General features: G+C 44.6%; 1 protein-coding gene and 1 pseudogene across 1 annotated transcript; one reads left to right on the top strand and one right to left on the bottom strand.

Annotated features, from left to right (window-relative positions):
• Positions 1 to 191: 191 nt before the first annotated feature.
• amfrb (autocrine motility factor receptor b) lies at positions 192 to 26,161 on the bottom strand. The gene is made up of 13 exons (XM_063189018.1): positions 25,065 to 26,161; positions 24,880 to 24,972; positions 24,371 to 24,535; positions 22,484 to 22,636; positions 20,883 to 20,923; positions 18,922 to 19,054; positions 18,264 to 18,397; positions 16,581 to 16,691; positions 14,341 to 14,540; positions 6,690 to 6,793; positions 5,267 to 5,401; positions 4,614 to 4,840; positions 192 to 1,697 (listed from the first exon to the last, which is right to left on the bottom strand). Exons 1-13 carry the CDS (start codon positions 25,320 to 25,322, stop codon positions 1,514 to 1,516), a joined length of 1,938 nt encoding a protein of 645 aa, XP_063045088.1. The 5' UTR covers positions 25,323 to 26,161; the 3' UTR covers positions 192 to 1,513.
• Positions 10,732 to 12,975, top strand: LOC134439155 (uncharacterized; annotated as a pseudogene).
• Positions 26,162 to 27,601: the final 1,440 nt, after the last annotated feature.

Here is a 27,601-nt window from a genome sequence, read left to right on the forward strand (position 1 = left end):
AAAATACTGATCATTAAAAGGTCAAGATTTCCTTTACAGTCCTTGATATCCCCACGAAAACAAAAAGAAAAAATAGCTGAAGGCCAACATAAAGACATGATAGTCAAGTAATAATAGCGCATCTTCCAAGGAGGGTCTGGAGAACTAAAGACTGAGCTGAATAAGAACGAAGCAAATGGTATCACCTAATATTCAATGAACGAAACCAAAAGAAGTTTAATAATAAAAAAATATATCCATGCATGGTCAGATAGCGAAAAATGCTGGTTAAAAATGTCATGTAAGCCAATGGTATCCAAGCCAGGAAGACACTGAATGATATGGACGTTTCGATATGTAACCACAAGGTTTAGAAAGAATTGTACTGCATGAACTTGTGAGCACAGCCTAAATACAGTTTGTCTCAATTCAACAGTGTAATGTGAGAATACTCTTGTGGTTGATTCTGGTTTTAGAAATAAATAGAAAAAATGGACAGGAAAAAAAAACAAAAACAGAATGGACAGAGAAAAGAGGAGGGGGGGGGGTGTTAAAGACAGCCAAATCATTTTAGAATCCAGATAATTTACAAACACTGACTTCCCAGATTACACTACAAGTACAAACAAACATCAACCTCTTCTCTGAGGGACCCAAAGAAGATGACAAAAATAAAATAAAAAAGAGAAGCAACTACTTTTCTGTTGCTTTCTTTGACTCTGCATCACTATATATATATCGATTTCCTCAACACAAAACCATGCAGTGGCCATCTCGGAAAAACTTGCATGCTACCACCACCCGGCGTCTCCAGTTCCCCAGCAAGAAAAAGGGAAAAAAAAATCAAACCAAAACACTGGCGTCCGTTTCAAGGCCATGCCACACTCTCACTTTCCCCACAACAAATAGCTTCTAGTAGTAAAATCTGGAGTATGAAGAGCAACTCCTCAGATCTGTCTGTCTGGCCAGATCTGGCTAAGGCAACCCCTAGAAGCAGCAGTCCTCTGTCCTCTTGTCCTCTTCGCCCACTTTGGCTCGTCTTGGGTGTCTGTCTTCCGTCTGCTCTGGCTGGCACTAACTTTCAACTACGGTACTGTGTGAAGAGAAGGCTGTGTGTGTGTGTGTGTGAGAGAGAGAGAGAGAGAGAGAGAGAGAGAGAGAGAGAGAGAGAGAGAGAGAGAGAGAGAGAGAGAGAGAGAGAGAGAGAGAGAGAGAGACAGGGCAAAAGAGTGCAGGTGTCTTACACTGGTTCCAGTGTGAATGATTCTGTGTGTGTGTGTGTGTGTGTGTGTGTGTGTGTGTGTAAGATAATGGGCAGGCAGCATACACCGATTCCAATGTGTAGGCTTGCTATGCATGTGTGTGAATATGCGTGTGTGAATATGCGTGTGTGAATATGCGTGTGTGCGTGTGTATGCATGTGTGTGTGTGTGTGTGTGTGTGTGAGTATGCGTGTGTGTATGAGCGCGCGCGTGTGTGTGTGTGTGGGCGTGTGTGTGTGTGTGTACAGCTCCAGAGTCCTCCGTGTTGCGGCTCACTCCGTGTGCTCGTGCTGCCTGCTGTGTAGTAGGCGGCGCTCGGCGGCTGCGGCCAGCGTGTGGCGCTTGCGTAGGGCCGGGTTGGAGTTAGGCTCTGCCTCCTCCAGAGATGGCAGCTCTTCGTCGTCATCAATCTCTTCCTCATATTCCTCCTCTCCTGGGCTCTTATTCATGAACCTCCTATGGGAGCAGAGATTAGAAAACACATCAACCAATAGCACTTGTGGTAAAAATGTTAAACAGTGACTACGGACAACTCAAGTGTGAGCACTGCAGTTTAATTCTGATCCCGGAGAGTGTTGAATCTGAACCCACAAGCTTCATTCAACCAACTGGCTGCACAAAGACACACACATCCTTTCAAACAGATCATTCCTACCACAACACAGAGAGGCGGGATGACAATTTCCTTCGTGTTTGTTTCCTCTAGTGGGTGCTTGGGAAGGTTTGTCACCATCAAAGGGGGATTGTCTACCCTCTCCCTGGGGGGCAATTATCTATGTAATATCTAATATCTAATAAGGGCAGTCATGAGTAAGCGGTTAGGGCGTCAGACTTGTAGCCAAAATTTGCCTGTTTGACTCCCGACCCGCCAGGTTGGTGGGGGAAGTAATTAACCAGTGCTCTCCCCCATCCTCCTCCATGACTGAGGTACCCTGAGCATGGTACCGTCCCACCTCACTGCTCCCTTGAGGCGCCATTGAGGGCTGCCCCCTTGTACGAGTGAGGCATAAATGCAATTTCGTTGTGTGCAGTGTTCACTTGTGTGATGTGGAGTGCTGTGTCACAATGACCATGGGAGTTGGAGTATCCCAATGGGCTTTCACTTTTCACTTCACTTCACTAATAAGGGTGATTTATCACACTCTTCTTGGCCAATTTATCCATGATTACACTCTGACATTTTGGCAGTCTCTGAGTCTGCAAGCTTTTCTGCATTTCACCATCCTTTGGTTATGAGTGAGACATTAAACTATTTCCTTCACCATTGCTCAACACTGCTCACAACACTGGAGACACGGCAACAACAAAATTGAAATAGGAAACCAAGATTAAGCATAGCACGCGTCACCAATGCAACAAAGTGGGACCAAGTCCAGCCTCCTAAATGGGTGTGACTTTCCCATTGAGTGTCTCTCTGAACCCCCCCTAGTCTCTAAAAGGGGTATGGCAGCCATATGATGGCAGCTTAGAACTTTACGTCAGAATAATTCCAGTGAGAACGTCTCTTGAAACATGACTCAATTAGGCCAACGCCAAATCATGACCCAATATCCTGCAATAACACTCAATGTCTGGCAATAAATTTCAGGCACAGACTGATCAGATGTTATCACTCCACGGATGTGACGGATGTGGATTCATCATTAAACACTGAATAGAGGGCGACGGGACGGGGTGTTCTATTCTGAAGTGAATCAACAGCTGGGGGTGGGACTAGACCCTGAAACTGGAAAAAAAAGGAAAAAAAAATTGCCATTCCCCAAATCATTTTTCGGGCGGACCCTTTATTTTAGAGAACTATTAAAATTGTTGAAATGACCAACAAGCATTATTAATTGATTGTTTTGACAGAATTATTTTAGAATTCTTTTGATTGACAGTCAAACACAACCATTTTTCTAGGGTTAGGGTAAGGGCTTGTTCAAGGCGTTGCTATGGTAGGAATCTGGACATTTAGGACGGAACAATCCTCACAGATCAATCACGGCTGCTTCAAAACCGTTGAATGGAATACAGTAGAAGCATGCTGTTCAAGAATATACGTCAGTGGAATTCATAGCACAGGCTGTCTCAATATCAACAATTATTTATATTGAGTCATGACGGATATTGAGCGTGCAAGTCAAGACAATTGAATTGTTTAGATCTCTTTTGTGGCGCATTTTCTCAGAGGATAACAAAGTTGCCTAATAATTATGCAATTATGCAATTATGTAATAAAGGCTATTGGCAGACACTGGTCAGAACACACCTCTCATTACACAAAGGAGCACCATCTGAAATGCTTGAATCCAATAGGTTGTCTTGTTCATGCAGGATATCCATAAAGTGTACGATATAATTCTGCATACACCCTGTATAATGCATTTAAATACTGCTTTCCCATGAACACAAAATCTGGAGTTATGCCAAGTAACCACACAAACATTTACTCATAATTATGCATACTGTGGTTATAGCTGAAATACTACCAAGGAATTTTGGTGGCTCCTCTGACCTGCAAAACCACATAACATAAAATCCCAAGTAAGTTGAGTGTCATGCAGGTGATCAGTCTCGATCATAAACCAGTTTACTTTTTGTAGGGTTTGAACACGGTGTATGTCTGTTCAACTTGTTTTTAGGGGGAAGCTACACTTCATATACATTAGCACTATACCTTAAGAAGCTGTTTACACGCACGGTATGTGGATATTTTTAACACTTTTGGTTTGGGCCTCTCGTTGACACGTAAACAGAGTTTCAGAATGTGCACTTAAAAACTCCAGTCTGCCAGTATGCTGCCAAATTATGGACACAGCTTTAATTTCATCTGCCTTTGGTTTAAGTTAGTCATCTATTCTCTGTAATACTTTCTATAATATTTATTTTCTCTCTTCTCTCTTTGATTCCCGACCTACCAGGTTGGTGGGGGGAGTAATTAAGCATGCTCAGTCTCACCCATCTTCTTCCATGAGGTACCCTGAGCATGGTACCGTCACGCCGCACTGCTCTGGGGCAGCCCCTTTGCACAGGTGAGGCATAAGTGCAAATTCGTTGTGCGGTGAGCACGGTGTTCTGTTTGACAGTTGCTACTTTTACATGAGACATTTCATTCGGAATGACCTCACTTGGATTCTGAATAAAGCTTAATTCCGCTTTGAAAATGTCATGTAAAACACTTCACAATTCGGAATTAAATGAAAGGGAACTCAAAGCGGAAATTAAATCAAAGGGAACTCAACGGAACTATTGAATTCGGAATTATTCATTTGGAATTAAAAACATGGAATTAAAATGGAATTAAAAACATCATGTAAACGTAGTGAGTGACAATGGGAGTTTCCCAGGTGGGCTTATAGCCATTGCTATTGCTATTGTTCCATACTGTACCTGCGCGCCTGCAGCAGCAGTTCCTCCTTCCTCTGGAGTAGCATCTTCTGCCTCTCCTCTGCAGACTTAGAGAAGCGGCTGCCCCGCACCTCCAGGCTCTCTGGCTCCACTGTGGGCTCGGCGGCCGCCCCAGAGGAGGAGGAGGAGGAGCCACCGCCCCCCGCACCTCCCTGCTCCTGATCCTCACCGGACACGTTCACATGGAGCGGCACTCGCTCCACCGTCGGCTGTTACACAAACACAGACATTCAGTACACACACACACACAGTCACATTAAATGTGCTAGAATACACTTTTTAAATACGTCATGACAGACAAAAACATTGAGGAAAAAATATATTACAGCATACATTACACTCCTACTGCCAGCATATACTGCCAGTGAAAGGTATATGCACAACGTTACAAATTATTATGAAAGTGACATTTGTGACACTACAAAATATGTAGTTCTTAACTTTTAACTTCGTATTAGCCATTAATGACAGTGCTCAATTCAGTGCACATTCACAAGACACTGTACATTACAAACACACACATGTGCGTGAACACATACACAGACACAAACACGCAGACACAGACACACGCACGAACACAGACAGACAGACGTGCGAACACAGACTGACAGACACACAGACACACCAGGGCTGACCTGTGTGGGGAAGGGCACCTGTATGCGTCCCTCCAGGATGTTGTCTGTGGTGACCTCCACGGAGCGCGTCAGCTGCAGGTCCTGCAGCAGCAGGTTGTAGGGCACCTGGGGGAACATCTCCTGGATCTGGTGGGCCTGCGGCAGAGAGAGTAGAGAGAAAGAGAGAGGTTCCGTTGGCCCATTGTTTCCGGGTTCTACAATTGCAAGGGGGAGGGGGGGGGGTCCCCCTTTAGGCAGACCAAGGCAGGCCTAAGGACTGTTCTATTCAATGCTAGGAGCATTACGACACGCCCCTTTAGGCAGACCGGAACCTGGTCATGTTAGGTGCCCATAGAAACCTATTATGTTGCCATATCTCTATATACTTAAAGAATCTCTGCCTGCGGGGTGGGATACAGGAGGGGAGGGTTGGTTGGTTTCATTTATTACGTTGAACTTCGGCTTTTTTCGCACACCTCAGCTGGCAGGTGCGTCGGAGATGGCACCTTGGGTCACTCAGCAATAGTTTAAAGAAACTCCCGCACACTGACCATTTCGCTGTTCTTTCTTTAATAAACGACGTTTCGGTACTAGACCTTGATTGCCTGATGAAGGTCTAGTACCGAAACGTCGTTTATTAAAGAAAGAACAGCGAAATGGTCAGTGTGCGGGAGTTTCTTTAAACTATTGGTTTCATTTATTGCCAGTTAAGCTACTGTAGCTATTTCATGGCCAGGGGCCTATCCCAAGAAGCTGGCTCAGGAGTAAACTAGATCAAGTTAAGAGGTAAATCATCTAATAGAAGAGCCTCTAGTCCTCATTTTCTTAAAATTCTATAAATCTTCCTGAATCAGCTTTTTAGCATACTCCTCTGGCCTTTACAACAAGGCTTTGCTAAAGCCACACAAGACAGGCAGAGGGAGCGAGGCTGTTATGACTTTAAGAGGTACATAGTTAACCAGCAATTGGTGAATTACCCCCCTTTCTAAAAAAATAACTGACTGCGACTGCACCTGGTCACTGGCAGTGCACAGGGACTCTGTGCTTTAGGCACAAATGGTCTTTCTACCGGTCACATTATTCAAAGAAAAATATATGGGATATTTTCGCCACTTTGTTCGTCAGTTGAAGCCCCGAATTTCTAGAAAACGTGGTTGAAGGATTCAGGTCAAATAAACAGTGCTGCAGACGACTTCATTTTGCGCCCCGTTGACATTTCATTTGTTATTGCAATTCTTGATGCATTCCTGAGGAGACTAAACAAAAAGCCCTCCTTGAAAGTTACTGGCAGTCAAAATGCTCTCATGGATAACACCGTAGCTATTTAACATCACATTTGCTGAATGTGTAACAAATGGTTACTCTGTTCATTGGATATTTTCCTTGATTTTCTCTTCTATTAAACAAACAAATCAATAAAGACTTTGAGGTTGAAGAGTCTCACCATGGCATTGAGCTGGGAGTTGTTAGCCTGTGCGATGCTCAGCATGTTGGTGGTGTGCATGACCTCCACGGAGAAGCTGGGCAGCCAGCTGGCAATACGAGACCCTGCCAGACACCAAGCCACAATACAGTTATACCCACGCACGCACACACGCAAAGAACACTGAATTAGAAAACAAATCGTTAGCAAATTAAAAGTATCTTTTGTACAATGTGCAAAGGAAAAAAAAAAAAAACACACACACACACACACTAGTTCCCAGTATTGATCTACATGTGTAAGATCCCCCCATATGGGCCCTGACAAAGGGGCACTGAATTCACAGCGCCGGTGGCTCACGGGCACGGTATTAACGTTTGTTTGCGTTTCTTTTCTTTATTTCAACGCCTTTGTTTACAACCTTTCGCCTTTGTTTTACTGCTCTGAGTTTTCTGTTGACTTCAAAGATAAACATTGCATATCTAACATCTGGATCTCAAAAGCACTGTGTGACAGAGGGCCCCCTTCGGGGGGACCGCCCCAAAACCTCCGGTCACCTGTATGCATTGCGCACCTCCCGGCGTTAAAAGCGCGCACCCCCCGGTGTGCGTTCCCAGCGCATCTCGGCCAGAGGCCATTTGTTCCTGCATGCGCGCACCTCCCGTGCCCACGCAGAGACTGAAACTCCCGCCAAATCGAATATGCGTGGTTTAAATGCTAACTATGATGTGTTTGAAATTCTATGCATGTGTTTAGTATCAATCTGATGGAAATACTTCGGGTGGTGAACAGGTCTTGGTTTTGAAACTGTTATTAGTGAATTTATTAAAGATTTAGAATCATAGGATTTGGATACGGTGTTGGTTACAATCCAACCCCGCATCATTGTGCTAAGCCCAGCCCAGGTAAATGCCGGCACGTCATTGGTCCCTGGCTGGGGTCGTCCCACGAGATACCTAGGTATTAAACTTTGGTGTAATGATCAAATCTTTGAGTTTAAACCCCGCTAAAGGGCTCCCGTGGACCTAGTGTCCATGTAACCATTTCCTCTTAATTAGGTAGCATTGACTTTTTCAACATTGTACTTGTCGTATAATTAGATTTGTCCTGTAATAAAACTTTCATTGATCTATATTTTGTTGTAGATCCCGTTTATTCCTTCATAAGGTTATTGTACTGTCGAAACGTAGCAGCTCCAAGGACATTTCTCCATGTGGAGTGGGACGCTATACTTCGGGTCAGCCCGAGTGTCAATGGTGTCTACTTAGGATAAAAATATGTTATCGTAAACTGGAACTTAAGCGGGGTGATCAGACCTTTTGGGTGTAGCTCTCGACATACACCTCTCGCTTCCTATTGCAGTCGAATAGAAGTAAAGTGTATGGGGCTTAGGATCTCATAAGTATGGTACCTTCCAGCAACTTTAACCTCTGATTTATTCTAGACGTCTCTCATATGGGATGGACATGCACAAAGAAATTAGTCGGCCGCGTGCAAATCAGTTCTACAAGTAAATGGATATAAAACCCTTGACAGCTGGACTCAGACTTAACCGATATTGTTGGAATATTCATAATAAGAACAGTTTATATTAATTGAGTGCAATCACACAATTATCCTGGGACTAGGGAGATCTACGACTGAGATCCCATCATAATACGGAAACTTGGTAAATTAGGATGCAAAATGAAATGTTTTCTACAGTCCAGAGCAAGGAGCAGAGCACGAGACTAGGATTCCGGTGTTGGGCCTATCTCTGGGTTTTCAGTGGTGACCCCGACGTGATTCCCTGGATGCGTAAAATATGGAGTCAGATAAAGCATGAGGTTTGGACTGCTTCTTATCTACGCCTGGATTTGGTAAGAAAAACTTTTCATTTTTCCACAACTCAAGATAAGGGACAAATCTAGCACACTACACATATGACATCCTTTTGTTGTTTTCGAGTCGACATACTCGTGTTAGATCAGCACCGTAGAACGCTGATAAGGGTTGAAGAAAGTAGTGGAGAAACAGCAGGGATACGACAGAGTTGATGTACAATTCATGGCTTCGGCCATGGATTATTTGAAAAATGTCTTTTGCCGCCTGAGCTAGGAGGCATCACTTCCAAGACAGTTACCCCATGGTCTTGGGATGGTTAAAGTGACGGCAGTAACGTGGCTCAATGTGAACAAAGGGTGGTGTTCCCACCGCTTTATTTCTACAAATCGTATTTGGCACTAACCGGAGAGGTCAGTGAAAGCCTTACGCACCCTCTCAAAGTAAATTCAATGGTCCATGGGCTCGTAAACTGAGTCCAAACACACGGCCCACAGAGTTAGCCGCTACCAACTCCATAAGCATTCCATTGTAGAGCTAGCCATAGCAGTGTTTTGGAGGCGAGTTTTCCGGTGACCATGTTAACGTTGTAAGCGCAAACGCTACTCCAGGATGGTCTCCCGAAATCCCACCAGAGTCCATACACAGTTTGTGCTATGCAGCGCCAACAACATGGAATGGTTATGCAGTGGTGGTAGTAAAGTCCTGAACGAATTCGAGATAACAAACGCATGCTGCAGCCGTAGTCAGCTCAGCTGTTGTGATAACCCGGATGTATAGTAGATTTCCATGGCAACGAGTCCCTCGCGAGAACGCGCACGCGCCACTTGCCCTGGCAAGATCAGCTGGCAAGATAAACAGGCATGAGAGATGAGAGAACCCACGTCGTAAGCGACATAGGGATTAAATTCGGATTCCCTCTCATGCATTTGATAGTCCAACTTTTGGATACTTTTAAAGCACGTTTGCACTCGTCGCGTAAAACACATGGAAGTCACATACACTGAGCCTCCCACATTGAGCATAGTCACTGCCGTCTCCCGACCCCCTAATTTGAAGCAATGCCAGAAACTTTTGTAGATGACTTGCACCGTACAGAAGGTTGAGGGTTAAATAATATGTTTTAGCTGTTGTGTGTGCTTATAAAGCCATAGACAGGCTGTTTGCAGGTTGGAACCATTTAGGCTCGCCTACAAAGGCTGTCTTTCTCTGCATAGACTTACTAGAGCAGTAGACAAAATGTTGTGCTTGCTCGTTGGTTGTGTGCACCGGACAGCTGTTTTGAGGCTAGAGCTGTTTATGTGTGAAACCGCAAAGGCTTTGCTATCAGTATTATTTACCTGCAACTAAATCTGGTGGAGAGGAATATTTCCTCCGCAGCTACGATCCAACTCATTTAACGCCTTTTCTGGTGGCCTACAAGGGCCTCTGACGTCATGAGCTGGGGCGGCGATTGCCTGGTCCGCCGCTAGGAACCAAAGCAACTCCAGCCGCACCAATTTAGTACGCAGTCCGGGCTGATCCGGAACTGTCTTGTGATAGTCAATTAATTATTGAAATGGGTCGAAGCCATTCCAATACGAAACAATACCTCGCATAGTGCGAGTATTGGTTAGACAAATTGTTCCAGCACATGGGGTATCGATTCAAAGTGAATCGGATCATGGGACATTTCACAGAATAAGTCATGGAAAAACATTTTTGTGTTACATTCGCCAAAGGTTCTCGAAACACATCACGCAGCACAAACACTAATGCCACGGGCTTCCGCCCATTTGAAGTAATGACAGGGCGAGTCATAAGACTCTCCATTGACCTGCATCTCTCCAAATGACTTGAGACCACTGACGGTGGCCACCTCAGCCCACAGCGCTGACAAATTGCCCAAAGCACTGTATGCACAGGCTAAGCTAAGGCAACAGCAATCTAATGTGAGAAGTGACACACACTTAATCCTACTGCTGAAAATTAATTTGTTGCGGGAGATATGAACAATGGTGCGCGTGTTTGTGAGAGAAAATACCTTTAATTTATCCCACACTGGCACGGTCCATAAAGCTGTGAGCAACAGTTGTCTGGCCGTGACCAGGGGAAACTGCGATGTTTTCACTTAAGTGCAATGCAAAGGGTTTAGGTGCTCATCTGATGAATAATCATATTATGTTTCTGTTACAGAAGCTGCGGCCATTCCATGGACGCCGGACAAAAAGAAGACTGTCGGGCCGACGCACGTTAGGCCTGACCAAGGGGTGCAGCTCACCCATAACTACGGATGTTGGAGATGGGTTTGGAAATCCTTCAAGGGGCCAGTACACACTGATCTCATTTCATTACATACTAAACAAGATATAGCCTGGCCCTCCGGAGTAGCTCCGGGTCAAAATTGCCACACACAAACGTTGTAATGAAGGCTCCACCCATCCTCCCTTTAAACCCACCGTAGGCTGCACTACATAGCCCACTAAAGAATTACAAAATAGCATCATGTGGTATCAGTTTAAAACTGCCCACTCGCTAACATTGGTGTTATGTACATACTCTATCACATAAAACATGATGAAAAGGATCCGGAAAAGTGCTACCGCACGTAGGACCTTGTACATAACCTCACACATATAGTCTACAACGACATTACTTAACCTGTTTTTTCCCCTCACAGATGAGAACCGACGAAAGAAGTGTACTGTGGTGTCAATTGACTCCATAGTAACAATTTGTACACCACACCTCTGATTGCACATGTGAACCAAGAAACGTTTTAATTGACTACCTGTGTTATACATGACCAGCACAATGTCCCACACTTCATCCACACCCACACACAACTGATTAAGGGTAGCATGAACAAAACCTTGTTGCACAATGTCAATTTAGTTATGGCACACATTTCATACATACTGACTGCCTACACTACACATCGTGACACGAATGGAGACACATACACATGGCTGCAGTCACGCATCGAAGACCCGATTACTGACTATGGATTTGGACTCGCGGCTCAAGTAAATTCTATGCGCAGCAAAAGAGATTTACTCTCACAAATATCTGGCCTCTTTGGTTACAGTCAATTCGGCAGTGAACTCGTACAGAATGAACGGACAGTCGCAGTACACAAGTTGGCTGGCAAGCCATGCGGCCGCTGGATTCCAGCACCTCACTAACTCCAATAAACGAATCATTAAGGCTGTGCGGTCAGAAGCGCAGGCGCTACTGACCACTAGTCTAGCATTATTCAACCAAACCTACAAGCTCGAGCGTGACGCAGCCTATAGACAGACATTTGCACAAGATTTGTTTACTGCTGCCCCCCAGCAAGTTTTAGATGTGCGCGGCACAGAGTGCCTAAGCGTGCGCTGCAAGATCTTATAGTGATCTTGGATTTACATAGGTGGTTTGAATCTGACAAAATGAAAAATGTACAGTATTCTGAGCTATTGACCACTCTGATGTATTCAGGTATTAACGTGGGACCACCTTACAGGGTATATGACTATAGGTACAACTGAGACATTGTTCACCACTCGAATTGTTGCCATGACCAAATATGTCCTCTGTACTTGTAATACTCCTGATTCCAAGTTAATAACCTTTAGGTCACTCCATGGATACTTCAGCTCCGTCCAGGTGTCCAACACACAGGAGTGTGTGGCATCAGTAAGATGAACTCTTTCTCCTATGGCGGGCTGACATGCCCCGCCAACCACAGCTTCTGTCTAGCGGTGACAGATGACCTCTCCATGGGGTCACTCAACTCCACTGGACTTTGACCTCTCTCCCTGAAGGGAGAACACCGACCCCTTCTACAAGGAGGGGACCCAGGCGCTGGCTGACACCGTGACCCTACAGCAGCTCATCCAGCGGGTACAGTGTACTCAACCAGGCCCAGGTACAAACAAACCTGGCCGAGAAGACTGCAGAGCTGCTCACCAGTTCCACCACCCATGCTGCGGAGGCAGTGTACACGGTGGGATTGGATCTTCAGGGGTTGTGTACTCGCCAGCGCCCTCATCCTCCTCTTCACGCTGTTCCAGTGCTGCTACTTCAAACACCTCATCCGCTCCTTGAAAAGGGAGTCTGAAGCAGCACTGACGGCCAGCAAATACCTCACGCCCGTTCTTCGTCAGTGACAGCCGGTGGGGGCATTCCTACCGGCCACGAAAGACACTGGACTTTTACCTTCGTGTTCCGAGGGGCCACTGTAAGATCCCCCCATATGGGCCCTGACAAAGGGGCACTGAATTCACAGCGCCGGTGGCTCACGGGCACGGTATTAACGTTTGTTTGCGTTTCTTTTCTTTATTTCAACGCCTTTGTTTACAACCTTTCGCCTTTGTTTTACTGCTCTGAGTTTTCTGTTGACTTCAAAGATAAACATTGCATATCTAACATCTGGATCTCAAAAGCACTGTGTGACAGAGGGCCCCCTTCGGGGGGACCGCCCCAAAACCTCCGGTCACCTGTATGCATTGCGCACCTCCCGGCGTTAAAAGCGCGCACCCCCCGGTGTGCGTTCCCAGCGCATCTCGGCCAGAGGCCATTTGTTCCTGCATGCGCGCACCTCCCGTGCCCACGCAGAGACTGAAACTCCCGCCAAATCGAATATGCGTGGTTTAAATGCTAACTATGATGTGTTTGAAATTCTATGCATGTGTTTAGTATCAATCTGATGGAAATACTTCGGGTGGTGAACAGGTCTTGGTTTTGAAACTGTTATTAGTGAATTTATTAAAGATTTAGAATCATAGGATTTTTATAAGGTGTTGGTTACAACCCAACCCCGCATCATTGTGCTAAGCCCAGCCCAGGTAAATGCCGGCACGTCATTGGTCCCTGGCTGGGGTCGTCCCACGAGATACCTAGGTATTAAACTTTGGTGTAATGATCAAATCTTTGAGTTTAAACCCCGCTAAAGGGCTCCCGTGGACCTAGTGTCCATGTAACCATTTCCTCTTAATTAGGTAGCATTGACTTTTTCAACATTGTACTTGTCGTATAATTAGATTTGTCCTGTAATAAAACTTTCATTGATCTATATTTTGTTGTAGATCCCGTTTATTCCTTCATAAGGTTATTGTACTGTCGAAACGTAGCAGCTCCAAGGACATTTCTCCATGTGGAGTGGGACGCTATACTTCGGGTCAGCCCGAGTGTCAATGGTGTCTACTTAGGATAAAAATATGTTATCGTAAACTGGAACTTAAGCGGGGTGATCAGACCTTTTGGGTGTAGCTCTCGACATACACCTCTCGCTTCCTATTGCAGTCGAATAGAAGTAAAGTGTATGGGGCTTAGGATCTCATAAGTATGGTACCTTCCAGCAACTTTAACCTCTGATTTATTCTAGACGTCTCTCATATGGGATGGACATGCACAAAGAAATTAGTCGGCCGCGTGCAAATCAGTTCTACAAGTAAATGGATATAAAACCCTTGACAGCTGGACTCAGACTTAACCGATATTGTTGGAATATTCATAATAAGAACAGTTTATATTAATTGAGTGCAATCACACAATTATCCTGGGACTAGGGAGATCTACGACTGAGATCCCATCATAATACGGAAACTTGGTAAATTAGGATGCAAAATGAAATGTTTTCTACAGTCCAGAGCAAGGAGCAGAGCACGAGACTAGGATTCCGGTGTTGGGCCTATCTCTGGGTTTTCACATGCATTCTGCAAAACCACAACCCTTTACTGCATGACAACAATAGCATTCATTAGTTCACTTCAAAGGGACCTTTTAGGTAAAGCAAATATCTCCAACTCATCACGCATACTAAAAACCTGTATGCTTTATCTCAGGTCAAATCTGTGATCAATCCGACAATAGCCTCATTCTCACTCACCATCAAAGTGAAAGAAGTGATTGTGCTGGTTGATGTGTGGTCTGGGGTCTGCCACAGGGCCCCCGGGGGCCCCCAGGTTGCCCTCCATGGCCCCCCTCTGCTGTGCGTCCCGGGCCTGCGCCCCCTCCCCGCTAATGTTGAGGGGCAGCCGGCAGGTCGGGCACGACGTGTCCTGTTCCAGCCAGGAGCGCAGACAGGAGCTGCAAACACACAAACAAACAAACAAACAGGTAAATAAACAAGTTAAGAAACACGGCAGGCAGGAGGCCACTGTGGGGCAGCGCGCTAAGCTCCCCACATAGGGGCTTGCATTCCCAGGGGCATCCAGGTTCGAATTCGGCCGAGGTCATCTCCCAATCCAACCTCATCTCTCTTTCTGCCACTCCCCACTGTCCTATCTGAAATAAAGGCCCAATATATATATATCTGGCTAAGTTAACCTACTGAAGTGGTAAACCTGCTAATAACATATTATGTCATTTAGTTAAAGGGCAACTCCTGCCAATTTCAATGTGCTGTTGTATTGGTGGTCACGGTACCCTTAACTTAACTTGTCAGTACCCAGTGACGCCACAGTTTTTGGCTCAGTCCTTTCCGAGATATGAGCTATTCTAAAAGGGGGCAAGTTTTGTTTACATTTCAAAAAAACACTTTTATTTATTCCCAAAAACATCCAAAAGGTTATGCAACATCAGCAGACAGCTAACAAACAGCGATACCTTTTGGGAAAATATTTGGAGTAGGCCTATGCTCATTTTTTTAAAAATGTGAACAAAAGTTGCCCCCAATAGAATAGCACATATCTCGGAAAGGGCTGGGCCAAAAACTGCGGCGTCACCAGGTACTGTCAAGTCAAGGGTAGTGTGAGCAATACAACAGCACATTGAAATTGGCAGGAGTTGCCCTTTAAGAAAATGAGGACTCCAGGCCAGTCTATTAGATGATTTACCACAACCTAAAGGTCAACTTAACTTGATTTACTACTGAACCAGGTTCTTGGAATACTATCCAGAGGCCTATACTGGTTGAGGAGTAAACCAGGTTAAGTTAAAAGGTAAATCATCTAATAGAAGAGCCTGGATTCCTCATTTTCTTGAAGTGGTGTGACTGGTTACATGTAAATACACAGAGATTACAAGCACGTACAGTCTTGTCCAACTTTCCCTTTACTGCAAAGTGACAAACAAACTAACACCCGGCGCAGCTGTAACACCACTGTGACTGGTTTTCATGTAAACAAATGTACGCTCTGATCAAATAAATGTCTAAGCTTGGCCAACTTCCTTTACATGCTGCAGGGAGACAAACAAACACCCGCCAGACTGCCACTGGTTTCGTGTATGAGTCAATGATGTTTCTTTAGTAGCAGACGTGAGGTGGTACAACGGCAGCTAATACTCATGAATGCATTCCTAATTGGTAAATAATGTACAAGCAGTGAACATGCTTATTAGATACTCAAGTAAAAACAAAACACTTAATCCAATACAATAGTGTTATTAGCTCTAGCTTTTATTAGCTCTAGCCACCCTGATGTCTGCTACTACTAAAACATCGTTGACCCACATTACAAACAAATGCACACAGAGATTTAATACAAAGTACAGGCTTGGCCAACTGTTTTTGCCTTATGCTTGAAACTTGCATTTGGCTCCGGCTGAGGTGACCTACATGTTAACACAGCTGCTCATTATGCTGAAAACAGGCATTTTTTAAGTATTTTTTAAAACTTTATTTGGACTCTAACCTGGGTCCCCATGGGCAGGCAAGCCCAAATGTGGTCTTTCTCAGAATTATTAACTAGCACATACACAATCTAAGTAAAAATAAAAACAAAACAAACTTCCTGACCATTTAAAATGTGCATGTCTAAAAATGGCCATCATTACATAAGTATTACTTGTTAATTTTCCAACACACACAAAAAAAAGTGTATCTACAGTACGATTGCCTACTGCATAAGTAAACACTGCTTTCTTCTTAGCACTAGAAAGTGCTTGTGGTTCAGTGGCCGGCAAGGTAAATCTCTGACTTACTTGTGGAAGAGGTGTCTGCATCTTGTCATTCTACTGACGGAGGAGATGAGAGGAGAGGGGAGGGGACGAGAGGAAAGAGGAAAGGGGACGAGAGGAAAGCGGAGCGGAGACGAGAGGAAAGCGGAGAGGAGACGAGAGGAAAGAGGAAAGGAGACGAGATTAAAGCGGTTCAGTGGCGGCCGGCAAGGTAAATCGCTGACTTACTTGTGGAAGAGGTGTCCACAGGGCAGCTTGCGTGCTGTGTGCATGGTGTCCCAGCAGATAGCACAGTCATCGTTGTTGGCCGCCAACTCCTCCGCAGTGGCCACAGCAAACCTGAGCAGCGAGAGGCAGAACAATTTATATATATGTATAACGTTCATTATGTCTAACTGTTTAAATCACACTTGAGATTTTCTTTTACTTCAGACATGTAAAAGTTTTATCTATCACCTGACATGTTTCGATGGTATAAGTTATAGTTATACCGTCGAAACATGTCAGGTAAGAGACAAAACTTTTACATGTCTGAAGGAAAAGAAAATCTCAAGTGTGAGGCAGAACAATTGTGGAACAATCTCCCAGAGGTAGCAAGACTAAGCACATCTCTTTCAACTTTCAAGAAGCAACTTAAGACTCATCTCTTTCGTGACTATCTACTACACTAATGCTTGAGCTGCCCCAGTTCACAGCCAGAGTCTATGGCATGATGTGTTTATGTGTGTGTACTCTACTTAACCCTGTGCTAATGTAATAAAAACCCCACTTAGCATCTGCACTAGTTGTTCTGTGTATTTCCTGTGCGCTTTGTATCCGCTAGTGATACTGACTATGATTATGTCCTCGATTGTAAGTCGCTTTGGTTAAAAACCATCTGCCAAATGCAATGAAATGTCATGTAATGCATAAAGGCAGAATATCAACTGAATATTGTCCCCACCACTTGACATAGCCCACAAGCGCACTGCACTCAGGCGCCAAGGTCTTTTACCCGATTTCTTTTATTGTTTTTGTCAAAACTGGACCAAGGATTACTGACTAAATCTGTCTTTGCCAAGAAGGCTGGCAGTAAATCTCTAGCAGCGACAGAGTAGGGCAACACTAGCAACAGGAGCAGAGCTGACTTGACTGAATAACACAAATCAGCTTTTCAAAATAAAATGTATTTTTCAAAATGAAATGACATCCACCCAAATTATACAGCTGTAATTCACAGCTGCAGGACCTTTACAATCCCTTAAACAGAATTGATGCACACTGTAAAACTATGGCCTACACCAGAAGTGGGGAACCTTTTTCATTCAAGGGGCCACTTCAAATTCCTCCAAGGGCAGTAAAAGTCCTCTGAGAGCCGTACTATGAACACAAACCAGGATTTCCCCCTGAACTTCATGCCTTTACTGAAGGCAGTCACCTTAAAAACAGAACCCACCATCTCTAGGTCCCCTGAATATAACCTAATTGTCATGTAAATGCAATTTCTAAGATTCCTACAAAAATATGTCATATTTCATGCCACAAACGGCCCTCGAGACATAGGTTCCCCACCCCTGGCCTAAACCCTTATACTTCAGGAAAACAATAGTATCAGGGAGCGCTCTTCAAGCAAGGCGGCCAAAACCTCTAAACTGCAGTGGGTCAGGTACACAGGTAGCCATCATAGACAGACAGACAGAAGGGTAACGCTAGCAATGTGAGAGGAGATGAGCTAGGCCCTGCCGTGGCCAAACGGTAGGGCACTCGTCTGCCATGCAGCCGACCCGGGTTCGATTCCCGGCCCGGGTCATTTGCCGACCCCTCCCCATCTCTCTCCCCATTCGCTTCCTGTCCACCTCTCAAACTGTCCTGTCAAATAAAGTCGTAAAAGACCAAAAAAAGACAGGAGATGAGCTAGGACGGAGGGCTCACCTGGCCTCCATGTTGTCGATGACACGCAGGTAGTTCTTGTGGCGGCGCAGGCGACGCTGCACCTCGTGGAACAGGTAGCGCAGCTGCATGAAGATCACCAGGCTCGCCATCGACAACCAGATGTTACCAAACAGCTGAGAGAGAGAAGCAGGGAGGTGGAGGAGGAGACGAGAGAGAGAGAGAGAGAGAGAGAGAGAGAGAGAGAGAGAGAGAGAGAGAGAGAGAGCGAGAGCGAGAGCGAGAGAGAGAGAGAGAGAGAGAGCGAGAGAGAGAGAGAGAGAGAGAGAGAGAGAGAGAGAGAGAGACAGACAGACAGACAGACAGACAGACAGACACACAGAAAGAGGGACATAGAGACAGAGAGGGAGAAAAGGAGTGGAGAGAGAGGGCAGAAGGTGAAGGGTTAAAAGTCGAGCGAGTTTCAGAAACGCTTACTGTTTCATAGCGAGAGTGCTAGTGCAGTGCAGATACTCTTCAAAAACCCAGACACAAGATGCTTTCCTCCATCTATTTACATTCTCCGAAAAAAATATATACACTTGAGAATTGGTTGAGGAAGTTGATCGGTTCACTGGAAGTCTGCAACACAACAAGGCACTCAATTCCATGCACGCTGCTTTCCTGGAACGGAGTAGAAAACACTCTGTAGGCCACTCACCAGCATGTGGATGTGGTGCATGAGATCCAGTGAAAGCATGATCATCTCCATCACGAAGTCGGTGTAGTAAATGTGGCTGCCCTTGTTCTCCCAAGTGCCCTCATGGTTCAAATCCCACAGATGAATAGAGTACCTGATGCAGAGAGAGAAAGGGAGAGGGAGAGAAAGGGAGGGCAAGAGAGGAGAGGGAAAGGAGGGGGGAATTGAGTGACAGCCAACACACGTGCCTGTCATCTGACCATAAGGTTTTAAAGCTTCAGTGCACTTAGACTGTGAGAGATTTGTAGCCAAACACACACAAACAACCAATGTTGAACTACTTAGGTGGTCCTATTTAGATTGCTGGTGGCTGAGACAATAAATAGTCCACAAAACAGTACTAGGAATTGGGCCATGTTCGAAGGCAAAAGGCACTTTTCCACATACAAACCGGTTGTGTCGGGATGTGCCATGTCGAACGAGTATTGGCGTTCAGTCAGCCTGGTTTGTGGTTTCATTACAAACTGTGTTACCCAGAGTATGGTTGGAGTTAGGTTTTTGAAGTTATCAGAACTTGTCACGTAGCATTACTTTACGTAGGCTAATTGACTAACGTAAGGCCAACAGATATCTAATCTAATTATCGAAGTAGTCTATAAATAATTTATTTGGATACTACAATGTTGATTTTCTGCTTCTGTTTTAATGGCAAGGTAATAAAATGTCAAACTAAAGAGAATTATAAGGTAGTTGATCAGGTGGCTGCCATGATTGTTTTTTTATTCACCATTGTGGGGGAGCTGACCATAGAGGTAGAAAATAACACTAGAGAGGACCCCGCCCCCCTTTTTACGGCAATCTGTAGCGGCCATTATCTGTAGGTAGATCAGAGAAATGGAAATTAATGGAGAACGAGGCTCACCTCTGTCAAAAATGGCTTAATCATGTGAAAATGTCCATCAAAACACTATACAAGGACAATAGTTGAAGTGTGTTGCTAACTATATTCATAAAATATATAATTTCATTTTTACATGTATTTTATTGACTCATATGATTTAAGTAGATATTTAGCCTGACATTCCAAATCTGGTCTTTGATTAAAGTGTTACTTCATATTTACACAGTTTTAGTTAATTTCTTGACAGGGGTGGGCGTGTTCTCCATTGACTTGCATTGCCTGAAAGTGCCTACACTACCTACGGAAGTTGGGAAGCTCCAGCTGCCATTTCCCAGTGCTGTCGCAAATTGCTGTGTCCTCTCTAGTGTTATTTTCTACCTCTATGGAGCTGACACACAGGATTCTGGGTAATAGGCAGTGACAGTGCCCAGTCAACTAGGTTCAGGCAGCCATAAAAATGAGGGCTAGTTTTCGGACTGTGCCATGCCGCACTTAGCTAATCGAAAAGCAATAACCGTGACGAAGTCATGCCGTGTCGAGCTGTACTGAATAGAAAACGGGCAGTGGAAAAGGCCCTATTGTCAACTCTATCATCCAGTTAGTTCGGGTCTGCCCCTGGGCCCAAAGATTGCACTGAATACACTATCTTATATATTAAGTACCGGTATCTGGCTATATAAACACAACAACCCAGTACTGTAATGTAATGTAATCATTGTAAACATGCTGGTTTGCGATTATGATTGTGGATGGTATAAAATAATTTGCAGCAGGCCCGATGACTGTACCACTACTACCATTAACCAATACAAAGTGTTCTCACACTCACTTGCTTATGTGGCAACAAGCTTGGTGTTTGGGCACAAAAATAATCCTTCAACGAATGAGACTGCTTACTTAATAAAGCTCGACATAATCTGCATTCCCCTTTGCCACACATGGCTGCTATTTCAGTAGATACCACTTCTGAGTGAGCAAGCAAGTTTCTCTCAGGGGGCTAAGGGCCAATCGTAACAGCCACATCCGCTGGCCCGATATTAAATCAAGTTTAACTTTGGACATACTGAGAACATGGACTTACCGCATGATGACATGGCCAGTGCGAACTGTCACCAACATGCACTGTAAAGAAAGTGGACAAAATACAGAGGAGACATCATCAAGACCATTCATTGACATATTGTGGCATGTAAACTAAGCTAATGTGCCATACCCGTAAGTGTGAATGTGAGCCACTGAACTCTAAAGGACCCTGGGTTGTACGTATATAGTATGAAACCTCCATATGCATGCAATCATATTGTCTACTACTGTCATATAAGAATAAGTTATAAACAAAATTATATTTAAAGGCAAAGGATGATTAATTCCCTACCCTTTGAGGTCAAATGAAAAGACTAAAAACGTGTGCAAACGATGCACATTCCCATGAGAGGATAACGCCAGAGTGACTTGACTTCCATTAAAGCCTGGCTCAAACTACACGACTAGCGATTGTGTGTCCGATTTTGGATTCGGGGTGCACCGCACACTAGAAGAGAATCGCAACTGTCAATCTTGTCGCTGCTCGCAGCCACCCAGACAATGCCCGACGTTCTATTTCCAGTCGCAAATATCAAACACTGTTTGATTTCTACGATTTGCGATCGGCGACTCTTTGAGCTGCTAAAGTTCTATCTCAGAACGTCGCTCACGACGAGGAAATCTTTCCTGACAATCGCTTGCGATGGTCCTGGGGGGTAACGTTCCAGCGATTGTCGTAAGAGGGGTTTTCAGCCGAGAATCGGCGCGATAGTTGTGTAGTTTGAGCTTGGCTTAAGACTTCTATTTTCACATCAATACTCTGATTTCAGCTCATGTGATTGTGTGTGGAACCTTGTGTGAGGTTTACGTCAACATCAAACATTATGTTGGGGTGTAAATAATCATCGATATGTATCGATACATCGATCCTACAGCCGACGATTGAATCGAATAGTATCGTAGGACATTCTTAATCATAGAAAATAATAAAATCGCTGGAACCTGCCCAATGACTTAACCTTTAGTTGTGCAACAAACAAGTAATAGACGTGGAAAAGTAATGGGGAAAACATCAGATCAATTGTATCTAGGGCATTCTTCAGTATCGAAAATAATCAAATCGCTGCCTCAATATATCGATATCAAATCGAATCACCATGGCAGCTGTGATTTACACCCCTAGCATTATGTGTGTGGAACACATCTCTGCTTGAAAGGTTAATCATGACACCTGCACACATTTTTGTATCGTCATCCTCCTTGGCTAATAGTCAAATAAGCCCAGCACTCTAGGGTGCTCCTTTAGGCTATTTTTGATGCACAGCAATCTGAAATGGCACAACTTAAAATTGAACAGAAGCCTTTCTTTCGAAACACATTTGGCCACACTTCATTTGAAGGGGTCTACATAAGGGTGTCATGTAACCGCCATTAGAATGTCATGACATGAATGGCACAATATTTTAGATATATATTAAACATTATACATAAGTATAATTATACATTTCTGTCTGTGGCCATGAAGAGTCATTCCGTTTTTGGAATGTCATAGCACCCAACAATGTCAACTTGACATTACAAAAACGCATTAAAAAAATCAGAAGATATTTTCTCCAAATGGTGTGTGCAGTTGTGACATAGCTGTATTTTTCTCTTTACCTCGGCAGCCATGAAAGCCAGGGTGTGCATGCCGTGGGCCGGGCCCCACAGGCCACACAGCACTCCCAGGCCACAGCAGGACAGCAGCAGGCCCATCAGCAGGGACATCACCCGCATATGACTGCCCAGGGGGGTGGTGGGGGAGAAGGACAGCTATGGGACACAGAGAGACAGACAGACACAGAGACAGACAGACACAGAGAAAAACAGACACAGAGACAGACAGACAGACAGACAGAGACAGACAGACAGACAGACACACACACGCACACACAGACACAGAGACAGACAGACACAGAGAAAGACAGAGACACACAGACTCACAGTTACACACACACACACACACACACAGACACACAGTTACATACACACACACACACACACACACACACACACACACACACAGACAGTTACAAACACACACATAGACAGACGTAGACAGACACACACACACACACACACAGACATAGACAGACGTAGACAGACACACACACACACACACAGACATAGACAGACGTAGACACACACACACACACACAGACATAGACAGACGCGCACACACACACAGACATAGACAGACGTAGACAGACACACACACACGTAGACAGACAGACAAACAGAGACAGACAGACAGACAGACAGACAGACAGACAGACAGACAGACAGACACACACACACTTGTTAAAACATTACAGCCAAAAGACACACCCTTTCCCACACACAGTCCAGTCAGTTATGTCAGATCTGTGCAGAACACTGTGCATTAACGCAAAGCAGACCTTTGCTCATTCTTGCATAAGCGAGACAGATCATTTCATTTGGCCTAACTTATGTCCTACTGAAAGAAAGAACAGTGACAGAACAGGACCTGTTACTGCCTGGAACTGAGGTCACACAAACTCAAGAAGATAAAATAAAAACGTGAAAACTGGTGCAGCACGGATGTCTTCTATTTTTGATAATCAACTTCTTCAACGGTGCATAGAGACTAACATTTCAACAACACGCGACACCAAACTCAAAAAGGTCTTTCTGCAACAGACCTCTGAGTTTATTGTTTGTAAGTCATTGATGAGAGCCTTTGTATTCTAAAAATTTTATAATTAACTAAGCCTGTCACTGTCACCAAAGAGCACCATCTTTACAAACTAAGTAGTAGTTCCAGCTAGCACTTCAACTGGACTTGATTCTCAGACCTCTAAGTTGATTAGCTGCCTGCGAACACAACCTGAGGTACCATGTAAACAAGCCAGTGATCTAGTTTCCAGACAGACTACATGAGACGAGAGCAGACCTGCATAGCCAAAGGTATGTATGGGCCTCACATGCTCAGCCTCGCACTATTTATAGGGGCAAAAATGAAAAAAGATACGCCTGACCACTGGGACTTGTATGAGAAGATGTCACTGTATGATGTCATGGTGATTTTATTTTATACTGACAACATAATGGCATTTCCAGTGGGAGTCATCTTGGTAAGAAAAAAGTAGGAGTGAATACTGAAAATGAAGTCTGCGACACCAAACTCCCATTTCTCTTACTTTAATGTGACGTTTCGGGCAGCATGCCTTACCCTTTCTCTCTTCTGCTCATTTCCTGTCTACTAGCATGCTTTCCTGTCATAAAAAAGGCATTAAAAAGCCCAAAAATACTGGAAAAAAGATTGTAAGCATGCAAGACAGTTCGTGTGGACAGGGTCAATGTTAGGTGAATTAGAGGCCAACTCGGGTCTCTCACCATCATCTCTCACAAAGACCTGAGACTTCCCCTACATCAACAACATTTCACAGTTAACACCAACACCCACGTGCTAAAGAGGTCAGCCTTCCTCTCCTGTTTACAGTGGTGGGATTAAACAAGCCTCATACGGTGACGTGCGTAACTCACATATTCGAAGCGGTCCTTGCATAGCTGCACCATGAGGTGGAGGAAGATGAGCGCAGCGAACCAGAGGCACCACATGACCACCTCCTCCACCGTCTGCACGTTCAGCACACCGAAGATGAAGATGAACTTGTAGAAGATGAAGTTCCAAAACTTGTCCTTCAAGTGCTGCATGACACAGGCCAGGGAGAGAGCATTGTCAGTATGTAAGAGATGGCAGGACTCATCCACACAATGAAAAAAATGATTGCCATAAAAAGTGAGCATCAGTGTGAAATTGTAGGGCTAACTTGGGAGAGAGAGTCTGAGCTTCTACTGTAACACCAATTTAGAACCTCCAAATAGTGCCCAAACACTCATATTTTCTTCGCCTTTGATGCAGTGTTGCGATTTAAAAGCAGTTGTCATTAATGCTTGATCCTCTTGAAGAGATCAGTATCCAGTATCTCCCCAAACTATTGACCAATTCATGTAAATGCAAGTTCTGACATTCATATTCATCTGTAGCCTACCTGCTTCTCGCTGACTCGGAGGGGTCCGAACACCATCCATTGGATGATTTTGGCAATGACCATGAGGGTGCAACAAGCCGTGTTGACAAGCACCTGAGGGGTGAAAGAAAAAAAGATTTCGAATGACATAACACTAATGCATTTGCTAATGTTTCATATAAAACAGAACAAGGTGAAAAGCTTACCCAAACGTAGAAACTGTCATTGACCAGGTACCATAGTACTGTAGACAGCACAATCTCACTATCCAAATCTTGATCGGAGTGCTGGATGGAGTCATCAACTGGGACAGGGGGAGCTTCGTCCAAAGAGGACACCTTCAACCTAAAATCTGACAGGGTGCTGTAGGCGTTGTATGTGCTTCCTGCTAGCAGGACTACACTGAGCGCTATGTAGGTTTGCAAACTGGGCCATGGTAATCTCTCCAAAAACATCAGTGGCATCGCAACTTAAAGCTTGGTTTTAAATGACAAACCTGTCAGTATGATATGGGAATAACGATTCACTTTCCAACAAATGTCACTACCACTGTTCACAAGTTATCCACTTGTTCGAATACGTTTACACTCGCCAAAACATTCGCTGAGTCTGTCAGCTGCGTGCCAGTCAGCTGGATAACTAATATTGAGCTAGCGAGCTAGCTAGCTAACTAGGTTAATTCGAGACGAACCATTGCGTTGAGTGGCAATCAACAACCGAAAGTCAACGATTGTCTTTGACGTTAGCCTTATATCGCATATGGGTTTAAACCCAATGCACTCGCCTTGCGAAATTAGACTATGTAGCTGACAACGTCAGCAAACTGGCAACTGTATCGCTAAGGTTAGGTAACCACAAGCTAGCTTAGACAACAAAGTATCAATTGACCGCTAACCTCGGCTTTTAGATGTTACTGACGGACAATATCATGCTCTCATATAAGAATTCGATAAACACTACCCGACCCAACCAATGTCTCGCGATTATGCACGCCGTGGGAGCAAGTGGAAAACATATGTTTGCATTAGCTAATACTAGCCATCACATGAATTATCAAACTGGCTCACCTGACCTGGCTAGCTAACTTTAGCAGCTTTGGTTCCAGGATACCATAACAAGTAGTCTAGCTACACGTAATACGTCAGAGTTTGAAGCGGCTTATTCCAAACTACCAAGCTTTACGCGTAGCTATACCATACCAATTTCATAAAGTTGTCAATAGCTCTACCATATTACTGACTGGCATTGGTTTCTTCGTTCGTACAGTCGCCAAATGTTTACTCCTCCCTGGCCAGTGAAAAAGTGCAGCGACCAAGACCACTGCGTTTTCAATTCAGGGATGATTCTACAGCGTCATCTAGTGGCTTGACTCTGAAATGTGAGCATCTCGGGGACTCACTTGACAGCAGGGATTTCAGTGTCAAAGTAGTCTAACTGAATAGGCCCAATGTCATGGGCTACATTATGTGCTCCTTGTGGTTTTGATATATATTTTTTGCAGCTCTGTCATGAGATAGCCTAGGCCTATATCAAGGGATGAGTAAGACAAGAGTTGCCGATGCATGAAAGTCAAGTCAAGTCAAGTAGGTTTTATTGTCAATTTCTTTACATGCACTGGTCATACAAAGAATTTGAAATTACATTTCTTGCTTTCCCATACAGACAAAGACTAATTAAGGTAAGGACATAGACAGTATAGACATAGACAGTACTTATACATGGACTTAAGACAGTGTGGACATAGACAGTGCTCATACAGACATTTAAAGTGCAAGACTGGACAACAGAAGACTTGTAGAGGACATACATTAAGAGGTATTTGTTGTGTTTTTTGTGCTTTTCCTAAAAAAAGTCCTTTATAGCGTTCTGACATGGTAATAGTAGCATTTTGAAGAAAATAAATATAAAAAGGTCTGTCAAGTACACCAGCAGCAGTGTGTGTGTGTGTGTGTGTGTGTGTGTGTGTGTGTGTGTGTGTGTGTGTGTGTGTGTGTGTGTGTGTCTGTGTGTGTGTGTGTGTGTGTGTGTGTGTGGGTGTGTGTGTGTGTGTGTGTGTGTGTGTGTGTGTGTTTGTATGTGTTTAGTGCAGGTAGAAGGTGCGGTGTGCGTCTTGTGTGTGTGTGTGTGTGTGTGTGTGTGTGTGTGTGTGTGTGTGTGTGGTGTGTGTGTGTGTGTGTGTGTGTGTGTGTGTGTGTGTGTGTGTGTGTGTGTGTGTGTGTGTGTGTGTGTGTGTGTGTGTGTCAGTGTGTGTATGTTGGGTTTAGTGCAGAAAGTGCAGTGTGCTTGTGTGTGTGTGTGTGTGTGTGTGTGTGTGTGTGTGTGTGTGTGGTGTGTGTGTGTGTGTGTGTGTGTGTGTGTGTGTGTGTGTGTGTGTGTGTGTGTGTGTGTGTGTGTGTGTGTGGTGTGTGTGTGTGTGTGCATGTTTTGAGTTAGTGTGCAGGTTGAAAGTTCAGTCACAAAGTATAGTAGTGCAGGTGGAATGTTCAGTCGCAGATATGGTGGTGGGGGATGGGGGGGGGGGTTGTCAGTGGCCTTGCTGGCTAGAGGCTGACAGTGGGGGGGGGGGGGGGGGGGGTGTCAGTGGCCTTGCTGGCTAGGGGCTGACAGTGGAGGGAGAGTGGGTTTGAGTGTTCAGCATCTTGATCGCTTGGTGCATTGTGCTGCTCGCCAGCCGGGTGGTACGGGAACGGAGGCGCCTGTACCTCTTTCCAGAGGGCAGGAGGCTGAACAGTTTTGTGTGCAG

The sequence above is a fragment of the Engraulis encrasicolus genome, chromosome 22 (assembly GCF_034702125.1).
Source record: "Engraulis encrasicolus isolate BLACKSEA-1 chromosome 22, IST_EnEncr_1.0, whole genome shotgun sequence".
Lineage (NCBI taxonomy): Eukaryota > Metazoa > Chordata > Actinopteri > Clupeiformes > Engraulidae > Engraulis > Engraulis encrasicolus.